This window comes from Neoarius graeffei, chromosome 9 (genome assembly GCF_027579695.1).
Source record: "Neoarius graeffei isolate fNeoGra1 chromosome 9, fNeoGra1.pri, whole genome shotgun sequence".
NCBI classification, from domain to species: Eukaryota; Metazoa; Chordata; class Actinopteri; order Siluriformes; family Ariidae; genus Neoarius; species Neoarius graeffei.
In genome coordinates, this window is record NC_083577.1 from 85,104,356 (window position 1) to 85,117,354 (window position 12,999).

At 41.6% G+C, this 12,999-nt stretch overlaps 1 protein-coding gene across 4 annotated transcripts in view; it reads left to right on the plus strand.

Moving 5' to 3' along the window:
- Positions 1-12,999, plus strand: part of gpr156 (G protein-coupled receptor 156) — a 115,541-nt gene that overhangs the window by 32,332 nt on the left and 70,210 nt on the right. For 3 of the 4 annotated variants that reach the window (XR_009655393.1, XM_060930413.1, XM_060930412.1), the window contains exon 1: positions 2,987-3,184. The exons of the other annotated variant lie outside the window; for it this stretch is intronic. Coding sequence is in view for 1 of the 3 variants with exons in the window: in XM_060930412.1 (XP_060786395.1) it covers positions 3,170-3,184 (15 nt within the window). In the remaining 2 variants the exon portion in view is untranslated. Of the gene's footprint in view, positions 1-2,986; positions 3,185-12,999 lie in introns of those variants that run through there. 4 annotated transcript variants of the gene reach the window in all.

Here is a 12,999-nt window from a genome sequence, read left to right on the forward strand (position 1 = left end):
TCCTGGGTGCTGCAGCCCTGTCAAATTTGCCCAAATAGCCGCATTTTTTATCATAACTTGTAAAATAGGCGCCTTCGTGAATTAATATATGGATCATCGGGAATTACTTTTTGTGTTATAAAACATCGCCAAAGATGTCAAAAACGTGTCATCAGTACTTTAAATGCTGTACCGGTACCATTTAAGTATGGATCTCCGATATAACTATCTGAAGAAAAAAATAATTGCAATTTCTCAGTCTTAATGGGATGCAACTTCACTTCCTGTTACAGATGGGAGCCCAGGAATTAAATAAATGCAATAAAAAACAAACTGTTTTGAACTGTCGGTATTGTATTTAAAACTGTCTGGATGTGCCAGAAGCCAAACCCATGCATGCAGGTCATTCTCAGTCAAAAGGGATTAATGATCCAAAGGTGGAGTCTGGTCCATTAGCACAAGAACTTATTGCCATGTTTGTGTTCAGCAAACAAGCAAGTTATTAAAACCAAGAAGTTCACTCAAAAGAAATGGATATAGAAACCACTCAGTGGGATTAGATCCTTACACGCTAACAAAGAAGGATTTTTCCTATGAGTTGGAAAATCATCCAGCCATTGAGTTCCCCGACATCTCAGACTCCCTGGTGCTGCAGACATCGTTCTACACAGACACACAGATGAAAACCTGGAAGAGCATGGAGGAGAACAACTTTTTATATGTGGCTGGGTTAAAGATCTGGGGATCAGGACACTACAAGATAGAGTGGTAGATGGATCTAAGTGCAGAAAGAGTGTTTATGAGCAGGCGTGATATTTACAAAAACAAAACACAAACGAAAGCAGAATCATAAAGCAGAGTATTTAAACAGCGTTATAAACATGGCTAGAAACAAACGGAACAGTAATAATGATGATACTTCGCAAAGCCTCCGTGAAAACAGCATCTGTATATGCACAAGTTGATTGTCCTCAAATCAGTATCAGGTGTTTCCCATAACGACTGGGATCCAAGAACATACACAACACGCTCGGTGAGCAAGCACGGCCGCTCAAGCTGCGCCACACTCAAGTGTTCACCTGCTGCGTAACCACAACTTTTAGCTCACGTGTATATCGCCATGCGTCGACACCAAAATGCCTCATTTTCATCGATAACCCATCGCAAAGCATCGCGAGCTGTAGTGACCGTAGCTTAATGAGGCGGATGTGATGTCGGATGCAACCCAGCACTTGCGCCCTACTACAATTAAAAATTAGCTTCAACTTGAAAAACAATTTGCGGCCCACTAGATGGCACTTCTAAGTGGCCCATTGGTGGAGAAACACTGCCTTAGAGGGTACTGCCCCAGTGACGAGCTGTTGTACCGCTAAAGGTACAACAATGTGCTTTATTTTCTGAGACTGTATGCTCCTTATCCATTGAGGGCCATGGGTGAGCTGGAGCCAATCCCTACTGACTTCAGTCGAGAGGCGGGGTCCACCCTGGACAGGTTGCAAATCTATCCCAAGGCTAACACAGAAGACTGACCGACAACCATTCACACCTATGGGCAATTTAGATTAGCCAGCCGATCTAATCAGCATGTCTTTGGACTTGGTGAGGAAACCAGATCACCTGGAAGGAGAACATGCATCCTCCACACATACCCCTTTTCAACCAACAGAGAATGGGTTCTTGAACTGGTTCCGTTCAGGATCTTTGAATCTTGGTGCTAGTTAGCGAACCAGCCCACGTTTTCACCAGTTTTGAGCGGAACCATTGTAATCAAGGATGCGTCATGAACGGAGGGTGTTCTACAAGACACAACCGGAGTAAACAGTAGTAATGGCGGAGTGCGCATTGATTGCCTGCAACACTTTTGTTCTGTTATTGCAGAAATTTGTTTTCGGTCCATTTTTTTCTGTAGATGTAGATGTATCCTTTTCCATTGTGTTCTCCATTGCTGCGCTCTGCTTCCTCTCCAAACTAATGACACACTCAATGATGTCATGTCATGACGTTTCACGCTGGATAAACCAGTGATACTTCGGTTCCAGCTGGGAACCAACTTTTCAGGTCCTGAACCTCATCTCATCTCATCTCATTATCTGTAGCCGCTTTATCCTGTTCTACAGGGTCGCAGGCGAGCTGGAGCCTATCCCAGCTGACTACGGGCGAAAGGCGGGGTACACCCTGGACAAGTCGCCAGGTCATCACAGGGCTGACACATAGACACAGACAACCATTCACACTCACATTCACACCTACGGTCAATTTAGAGTCACCAGTTAACCTAACCTGCATGTCTTTGGACTGTGGGGGAAACCGGAGCACCCGGAGGAAACCCACGCGGACACGGGGAGAACATGCAAACTCCACACAGAAAGGCCCTCGCCGGCCACGGGGCTCGAACCCGGACCTTCTTGCTGTGAGGCGATAGCGCTAACCACTACACCACCGTGCCGCCAGGTCCTGAACCAATTAATTTTAGTTTGAAATGCTCTAAACAGTCAAAATTTGGTGTGAGAACAAGAACAGAACCCTTTCCCTGTTGGTTGAAAAGGGGTAACAGTCGACCAGCAGGGTTGAACCCAGAACCATCCACCTGATTGATGTGAGTGAGACGACAGTGCTAACAGTCTACAAAATATCAGGTTTAAAAAATAATCCAGATTAATCCTGCTGTGTAAACACAACTAACGGTTTTGGGTTTTGTTTTGTTCTTTGTTCATAGTGTTAGGAAAAGAACAGTGTCACAAGTGGAAAAAGTGATTTCGGTCGGATTTGTTTTCATTGTGAATGTAGTTTAGCGACTCAACAAAAGAAGTCAGTGAGAATGAGATGAGATGAGATGAGACGAGACGAGACGAGCTGAGCAGGATAAGTCTTGTATCAGTTGTCAGATTTAAGGGGAAAAGTAAACTAAAGAGCGCTCGAGCTCTTACTGCCTACTAATCACCTCCACGCGCTCTGTCCGTCCCTCCCTCTCTCTCTCTCTCTCTCTCTCTCTCTCTCTCTCAGTCTTTAGTTATCCGCTCTGCTCTCACGCTCTACAAAAGTGTACATGCACTTACTTTAATTTCAAGACGATCCTGAGTGTTACCTGCGTTTTGTGCTCATGGACGCGCGTAAACTGGACGCTCGTTTAACTCTCCGAGGATGGAGGAAGGAAAAACAGAGAAGGAATTGGGATTAGCTGACACTGTTCATGCCTCTGGCACAGGTTTGTACTTTGTCTTTCATGTCAGTTTCAGCTCAATGAAGTCACGTTCCTGACGTTTGCCTAAAGCGCGTTAAACCCATAACCTGTCTTTTACGCAAATGCATTACTTTAAAAAAAAAAATCACAAATTACAATGTTAATAAAAGCTTACTCTGTTTAATTAACCTCTTACACTGTACATTGTTTCTACAATGGCAGCAACTCAAGATCATTTTTGTACCTTTAGTGTTACCTGGTAGCAGAAGTGCACCTTTAAAGTGCTGCATTGCTCTACTGGTTCAAGACTGGTTCCTAATGTACCTTAAATCTTCTTTTTTTTTTGGTTGTACACACCAGTCTATACATTACCTTATAAAAGATACAACTAAAATGTGTTCTCAAACCTGCAGCTAGACTTGTATATTAACTATAAAACCCAATCCACAGAGCGCTTAGGACACATTTTTTAAACGAATATCTTCATTTTACGTCTTGTTCCTACTTCTATGTGAAGTCAAAATGGATAGGTTGAGCTGAGAGCCTTGCCCAGGAGCCCAACAGTGGCAGCTTGGCGGTGCTGGGGCTTGAACACAGTGGGGCATTAACCCGTTCAGCCCCCACTGCTCCATTTCTTTTTAATAAACATAATTTCACTATTTAAATATTTCAGTGTGCACAGTTATTTTTAGGGCTGTTTATGAGAGCCATATTATTGACTGAGAGAACACATTGCGGTCCATGTTGGAGTATTTATTTTTGAGATTTGGCTTAAACACATAAGTGACCTGGCTGGCTAATAAACATAAAGCATAAATAACATATATTGTAAATATGATAAGATGACATTCCCTTGCATGACTACGCGTAACAAACCCGTTTTAAAGATCCACTATTCTAAATGGTGCCACTCTTTACTCTCTGCTCACTCTGATTGTGTGTATTATTGGTGAAATATACTCTGACCATTATGAACTGGTTTATTTCATGCTATTTAGTATCACTGTCACTTCTTTTATTTACTCAAACTGTAGCCTAGTCAGCTGTGTTGTGATATTCTTGCACGATTATATGAGTTCATTCAGTGTATACATAAGACTTGTTTTGAAGATCTTCCTTATTTAATCACTGGAACTTCTATTCAGTTTATTAATAAGCCCCTAAATAATAGGATATATTTTTGCACAATATGAACTGCCAGTCAAAGCATACATGGTAGGTTGCATGCAATAAGCCTACCATGGGCATCCGTCACCGTTCTTTTTCATTTTGTGGATTGATCCACTTTAGACGCTTGGTAGGGGTTTACCAGTAACCGAATTCTTTACTGAAATCAGCTCAAGTGCTGAAGGGATTACAAGGTGAAAAGGAATGTTTCAATATAGCTCTGCTTTGTCTCTGTTCATTCCTCCAGATTTCAGAACGTTTAGACGGGTCAGAAGAGTCCACTAACAGATTATGCTTGTGGCAGGTAGCTTGAATTGGCAACACGGTAAATTTTCTGTACCTAAACATTTTCATGCGACTTGTCACATTTTGGTTTTGAAAGCAGTTAACGTTAGCATTGCTTTTTCCTCAGATGTGTGTGTGCTCTCTGCCCAAGGCTACATTTGTAGCATTGCTCTTTAATGACAGTTAAATCCGTTTCAAAACAAAAAGACATACCTCTGTCATCATAATCAGATTCCATCAATACCATTGTGTAGGTGCAGGTGCACCAATACCTCCTACTACAGCAAGCTTCACAAGTTGTACCCAACATTTAAGTGCTTGTTAGGGGCGGCACAGTGGTGCAGTACTAGTCCTGAGTATGACTAAACTGCAACCGGTGGTGAGTTTCAGGTCCAGGAGGACTTGAGTATTGGGGAAATTGGAGTTACCCCTTAATCACCATTGCTCCCAGGTCCGCTCTGACCCGCGGTGGTAGCACCTGCCTGGGTTCCAGCTATGGGTTAAATAGTACATGACCAATAAGGTGCTGGCAGCAGGGTGCTTTTCGGTGCAGTGTGGCAGATGATTCCAACAGGGTCAATGGTACACCACCAGATAGCGTGTGGAAGAGCCACTCAAATGGCCAACAGATGGCATCATTTGGCAAGTCAGTTGTCACTGCTGGGCAACTTCCATACTCGTCAGGTCTGTGGCACGTTTGTGCACCACTTGGCATCAGGTCTGGAGGTCCAGAGAGACAACACGATGGGGGCACGACATCGTTTGTCTTACCTTACTGTGCAAGGTGCTTCGTTAGGAGAAGAGAATAGCATGCGAGAGCTCACAAGGCCAGACATTCCGTGGCAGTTCAGCCGGGCTGGGCCATTCATGCCGCCACTGCGGGCGACTCTGTCGCTGTGGTGTACTGTAGGCCTCGCGGCCCATCTGCATTTCTGCGCATCCTAATGAAGCAGTCATCATCGCTAGCGATGGACAGCCGCCACCTCCGACGACAGTGGTGTAGTGTTTAACCCTGTCGCCTCACAGCAAGAAGGTTTTGGGTTCAAGCCCAGTGGCCAACAAGGGCCTTTCTGTATGGAGTTTGCATGTTCTCCCCGTGTCTGCGTGGGTTTGTTCTGGTTTCCCCCACAGTCCAAAGACATGCAGTTAGATTAACTGGCTACTCTAAATTGTCCATAGGTGCAAGTGGTTATTTCCCAAGCCTTGAAATGGGAGGGTTGCGGCAGGAAGGGCATCCGGCGTAAAACCATGCTCCAATGACTAAAACATGTGGCTTAATAGGGTTCACATGGACCCCAATCTGACAACAATGCTGGACAATGGAGAAGATGATGATTTAAGTGCTTGTTACTGACATTTTTGCCAAAATAGCACAAGAGAATTTGACCATTTTGCTGGAAAAATCAGTAAATATGACCATAAAATGGACAATCGGATAAGGTAAGACAACTCAACAGAATACCAGAACATTCACATCACACTTTGGCTGTTTCTCACAGTGACTACACATGAATGATGTGAATTGTTCCACACATTATAACACAAGTTAAGTCATGGAGTGAAATGTAAAGTTTGCGACATTGGTCATGTCTGCTGTTGTCATAATGTTTGTTGTTCACTTTCCACCATGTTCCATCAAACCTCACTAAATAAAGTGATGCAATGGTTCATAACATAGACTAATCAATAATGAAATTCATTGGCAACTATTTAGAACCATATTTGATTAGTTTTGTTAATTAGTTGTTGCAGCTTTATTTTATATCATATCTCTTTGATATGGAACATTATTAGCTCATCCGGCCGCAGGCTAGACTGGATGATCTTATGCGATCACGTGTCGTCCGTCCATTGTCTGTCGTCGTCTATCCACAATTTACAAAAATCATGACTCGTCCTCCTACAGGATTGATCAGATTTCAATCAAACTCGCATACAATGTTCCCCAGGTGGGTGTGCATAAAAGTTGTCAAGATGGTGGCGCCACCAGTCATATTTACGATTTTATGGGCGTCTTGGCCGGTATGAGCTACAGCCTCATTGAGGCTATTTTTTTCTGTTGCATTAGATTAGGAAGATGTCACATCAAGTCCGATGTTTCCCAGTCTAATCCTCCATTACCCCTAGACTTTTGCTTCCTCTGCTTTCCACACTGGTATATTTGTACTGGGACTGAAACCCGAACATTTTCCAATGCACTCAGAAAATTGGCTTAAGCATGCACATAACCGACCACGAGCTGGCCTTGTGGTTAGCGTGTACTTTAGCCACTCAACTGGGAGATCTCAACTGGGAGTTCTACTCGTGGTCGGGTCATACCAAAGACCATCGTAAAAATGGTACCTACTGCCATCTGGCGAAGCACGCTGTAATACAGATGTGAGTGGGGAGTCAAACTCTCACGGTTACCAGAGGACCCCCCCCCGCCCCCCCACTGTAACCCTAGCTGTATAATAGGCAAGAGTATAATGGAAAAGGAGATTGGTGCTACACCCATGCACTTCAAGAGCTGGTTAGTACTGGGACAGGAGACTGCCCGGGAAGACCAGATCCTGGCACGGGAGGGACTTTGACTTTTAACTTTTGGACTTAAGTTCCTGACTCTTGGAACTTTGACTCGATCAGGTTTGTCCAGAGGACCCTTAGCGAAAAAAGTATACGTTAAAGCATACTATACATTTATCCAAGCTTACTACAAGGATCCTAAACTACACTAAGTGTCTACACATTTAATAAGAGTCAATTGAAAGAACTACACTAGGTATTAGTTTAGCTTTCAATGTACTAGTAGTAATATGGTTATGAAACTATGGTACCTGTTTGATAGGATACAGTTACGTCTAGGTCAGTGTTTCCAAGTGCAATCCTGGATTACGGCCCCAGTCCCACAACACGGATAACTATAACTATACCTATAACTCCAACTCTGACTCTCCCTCTGCCTGAATTTAGTTCCAGTCTGGAGCAGAAACACCACAACTATAATTCCGACTATAATATCGCTTGGTCCTGACACTCAGGGAAATAAACACATGCATCTTAGGAATAATCATGGAAGTTTTTTCCAAGTAGTAGCACATTATTCCGGGTCATACTGTACAGCTTGGACTCCAAAACAACCCATGTACACACTCCGGTGGTTGATATAATACAGATAGGTCACAGATTACGGAAAAGGATACAGAATATGGAGTGGCTACGGATTTTAATATGGATGCTGATAATTTACGGATCGGTCACGGACGTTTCAGGATATTACGGATTGGTTACCGATTTCATACGGATGATGCATCATGGATTAAAAAAAAAAATTCAGAAATCTAAAACAATTAAATGTTTGGACTGCCAAAGTTCATAATTAAAATATCTTACCTGCATTTATATGTTTATTTTATTATTGCTATTTCACGGAAAATAATCACATCTCTGTTAATAAAAGATTTGTGCTTTGTATTATATTTTTTATTTTCTGTGAATCCGTATTCCATGACTTCATGATGTAACGAGGATGTACAGAGATGTTCAGGAAAAATAACATGTGCTCAGACAATGTCACATGTAAACAATTACCTGATTGGTCAGATGTTTTATCGGATCAGGTCCAGGTTTGGAAAAATGGCTCCAGAAGCAATCTCAGCGATACAGATAAACCCAGGCCTGGGCTATAGGGATCAATATCAGTCTGGTGTGAGCACCGACCACATAAACCACAAGGAACCAATTTATTTATAGTGATCGGTATTGTGGGACCGGGCCTTAATCCAAGGATTTTCCTCTACCTCAGCTTTCAATATGGAATCATGATACATTTGCTTTGGGATGGCAAATTTATCTCTGAGGACTGGGTTGGGAGACACTGCTCGAGGCAGTTGATGAATGACCTTTGGAGACCCTTTCCTCTCCACTGCGTAGCTGAGCACATGGCATGTTGGATGGCCTGAGTGCTGGTGAAAAATGGTCGGAAATGCCTTTCTCAGCAGGAAACCATAAACTGTGGCTCTAAATTTGGGAAAGTGACGACAGCATTTTCTAAAAGGAAGCGTCGGAATTTCTAAACCACCCAGACCAGAGAAATCAGATGTTTTATGGATCATTAGACAGTGTCTAATATAGACCGTCGTGTCTATATGACACGATATATTTTTTTACAGCAGAATGAATAAACAACAGATCGGATGTTAACCTACGCTATAAACAACTCAAATGTAAACAGGTAACAGTAGAAGCATATCAAATACCAAAGCTAGTCTCAAATACCAGGCTGTGGAATGTCCAGCAGTGATGTTAAAACGACCTTTTTTGTGGTTAAATTGCTTGCAGTATTTAAGCTAAATACAGGTTTACTGTGAAGCCTTTGTAAACGTTCTTGTCTACTATTTTACACTCAAGATCACCCGAAACCCCTGCAATTAAAATGTACCTGCAGAGAGCTATGATTAGCTTCGCGTCACATTGCATTTAGAACCGAAAGGCAACAGAATTTAGTGTTGATTTTAACGGACCTCATCTGAATGACGAGTGTGAGCAAAGCTCACAGAGTTTGCTCCTGTGATCACAAATGTAGTCGATCAGATGAGAAATTGTTTAGCGTGTTTACTTTTGAGGCTATGCAGATCACAAGTAAGGGAAGTATAGGGCTAACGGTTTAGCACTGTGTCGATGCATGGCTACATCACATAATTTACCGTGATAAAACTGTCGGGTTGTGAGTTGAATTATTTCAAACGTGATCTCAGACTGACTTTCGTTTCCATTCCTAATGGACCGGACATGTGAACATGAGTGGCTGTGAGTGATTGCAGGATAAGGAAGTTAGGGTGTAGGTACTCTTCTGTGCTTTTTTTTTTAGGAGTAAGATATCAGTTATGGGGCGGAGACTTTCCTGTATTTTCAGAATACTGGAGCAAGCTGATAGGTTTAAGAGCTTAGAGTCAACCAGACACTTTATTTCATGTACATTAAATAAAGTGTCTGGTGTCTAAGGCCCTGTCCACACGGCAACGGATTCAGGTGAATCTGATAAAATTGTTTATCATTTCGGCCTGGCGTCCACACGGCACCGGCGTTTTGGGTGCCCCAAAACGAAATCTTTTGAGAACGGGTTCCAGAGTGAAAGAATCTGGCAACGGTGCCGTTGCGAAGTCGTCTGGATGAGTAGAACGGATTTGTTTACGATGACGTCACAACCACATGACTGTCAGTGCTTCGCGCTGGGTAGAAGTGTAACGAACTCGATGCGAGTTGTCAACAAATCCTATAACTTGGTTCATGAAACGCGCTTACAAAATATTTTCACTGTGAATATTTATTGTGTAATGGTGCAAAGTGAGAGAGAGAGAGAGAGAATAGCCCTTAGGGCAGAGTCTTTAGTCCAAACACTGCGGAAGCAGTACCAAACTGCGCACCGCCCGTGCACTTTCCAAAAACAAAAACAATCCCGCCAGCAAACATAGGGAAAAAAAAGGAGCGATCTCACCTCTTCAGATGTTGGTTTAAGTCCGACAATACATTCCTCAAAAAGGGCATAGAAGAACAAAGTAATCCATCAACGTGTAGCATTCAATTTATTCCGGACCATTAAAGAATTCTGGAGGATATCAGAATGTTGGCGTACCGGCTTCCATCTACCCCCATTCATTCCTCTTTCCGCGTCTTTCGTTTTACGCTACTGATTAATAATCAAAACTTTATGTGGCTGATGCTACAGAAGAAGGGGTTTATGTGCATGCGTCTACTTCTTCTATTGTTCTGGTGTCTCCGAAGGGACCGTCTTACAGCGCACGTAGAGGTGTGGCATGTGTATTGCATCGTTTTCAGCAAGCGTTGCGTTGCCATATGTACCTGATATTTTACTGATCCGTTGCCCATGTGGACACGATATTTAAAAAAAAAAATCTCGTTGCCGTTGTCGTGTGGATGTAGCCTAATTTGCTAAGTGTCTAATTTGCTATACCAGCATGGTTAAGAGTCATTAAAAATGAATACACTAGGTCATAGTTAACCAATTAGCTAATTTTTAGAGATATGATTCTGAATAGTAAAGGACCTGGGTTAGATATGTATGCACATAATTTAGGAGAGGATAACTCAAATGTTATAGGCTAATTTGAACCCAAGGAACTTGGGATGTGCGCCAAAATCGCTATCCGGGGCGAACAGGCCGAAAATTACCAATCCAAGATGGCTGCCGGTAGCCATATTGAAAACATCAATTTTTGAACCACTCAACACAAAAGTACTTTATGGGTTTTTGGTATGGGGAATCCGTTAGTGACGTAATTTTCATGATTGAAGGAAAAGGGAACAAGCTATGGTCAAGGGCAAGATTAAAAAAAATTAAAAATAAATTTAAAAAAACACCAAAAATTGGCCATGAGAAAAAAACATGAGGAAAACAGAATAACCCTAGCTCAGACATGAACTCATGGAATTGGGAGACCTATTGCACATAATTTAGGAGAGTATAAGAAAGCAAGCATTTGATTAATATAAAGAAACTGTATTTTCAATCATACTATTATGATCAATTGAATGTTAACTTAAAGTGAAAAGTACAAAACAAAATGTATTACTTTAGTAGGCAGCAATATCTCGAGAGACAAAATGTTCAACAGCCAACGATACAACTTTTAACATCACGTTATTCCTGTTTGTGTCACATAAACCAGGGTCAGGAACATGAAGAGTAACACAATAATAATACCGTAATACTGGCGGCCATCTTGGATTGGTCATTTTCAGGCTGTTCGGCCTGGATAGCGATTTTGGCACATACAGACATGGGGACAACATGCAAACTCTGCTGGGCTCAAACCCAGAACCTTCTTGCTGTGAGGCGACAGTGATAACTACTATGCCACCTGTGTCGTACCGTACACTTTAAAAATATACTAAAGAATGCAACATAATAGGCATGTAACGATTCACCAAATTCATGATTCAATTCGATTTGATTCACGATATTGGGTTCATGATTTGATTTTCACATAATATTTTGAAAAAAATAAATTAAAAGTATACTGCCGTTCAGATTTTTCAAGTGTAGGTCATAAAAATTATTTTCCCCGACACCCAGTTATTTTTGTTTAATGGACTGAAAGCTACTGAATTCGAATCACAGACTTCCAATTTTATTATTTTTTTTAACAGAACAATCAATGAATTCAGGCCATATGTCCCTAAATTCTCTGCTATTTTTTCCTGCTTCACCATGACCCAATACAAGATACTACGTCATGCATCACGTGGTGGGCTTTCCCCGTTCACGCAAGGCATTGTGGGATACAGATTTGAAACAGGAGAGAAAAATGGAGGGCGTGAGTGTGCGAATGAAACATGACAGAGCGACTACAGTAACGGAAAGAAAGCGAGAAGAAAAGATGTTATGTTATATATGAAGGAAAGGAAACGCAGGACCAAACTAATAAATATGGGCGCTCAGCGAGCACCTCGGTGTGATCAGCTGTTCGTTTAGCGACAGAATGATGGAACTGTCAGTGCACGCTCAAAGGGAAACCTGTAGATGGCAGTAATGCAACACTGTGGATGCCAGCTGCTGTAAAACCCAAAAGAAGAAGAAGAAGGTAAACCTGCGCATGCGCACACGGACTTCCTCTGTCTGCTTGACTGCGCCAAGCGAGCGATTTCATGCACATTATTTGCTTTAATCCCCTCAAATTAAATAACTTCCCAGCCACAGAATGGCCTGATATTTTGTGAGATATTACAGAAATAAACAGATATCACAATCACCACATTTCAGACGGAACTAAATTTCACCAATTTTATGAAATCGAAAGACCGTCTAGCTTTAAATGAAGAAAATTTTGTCACCGAAACAAATGCAACATTTATTCTCCTGTTCTTTATCAATTATCAATATAAATATTCATTTTCGTTCAATAAAAATGCTTTTGTTTTATTTTCTTCATAACCAGCAACAATTATCGACACACATTTGTAAAGGTTGGAGTCAAATATAATAACCAATGAACTAAAATATTCATTTTATTAAAAATGAAAAAATTAATAACAAACGCGCCTTTTCTTAATAAACTTTTATGAGCATTTGCACTCCCTCCATTTTTCTTCTCTTTTCTTTATCTTTCAGCAGTCTGTAAAACGAGAGCTCTGATTTCTTGTTAAATCTATTTGTACAGTCAATCACACAACAGCTCTTTCCCATTTTAGATCTGTTTTTGTGTGTTTTTCTGGCATTTCTGACACCTGCGGTGACGTCACGTGCATTCCCGCTATTGTATGTTATTGTCTAAACAATGTGATTACGGCTAGGAAAAACAAAGAGATTACAGCCTGATAATAATCACAATTCATGTTTTGTTTCATCGATTCAAATCGTTATAAATTTGTATCACGATTTATCATCG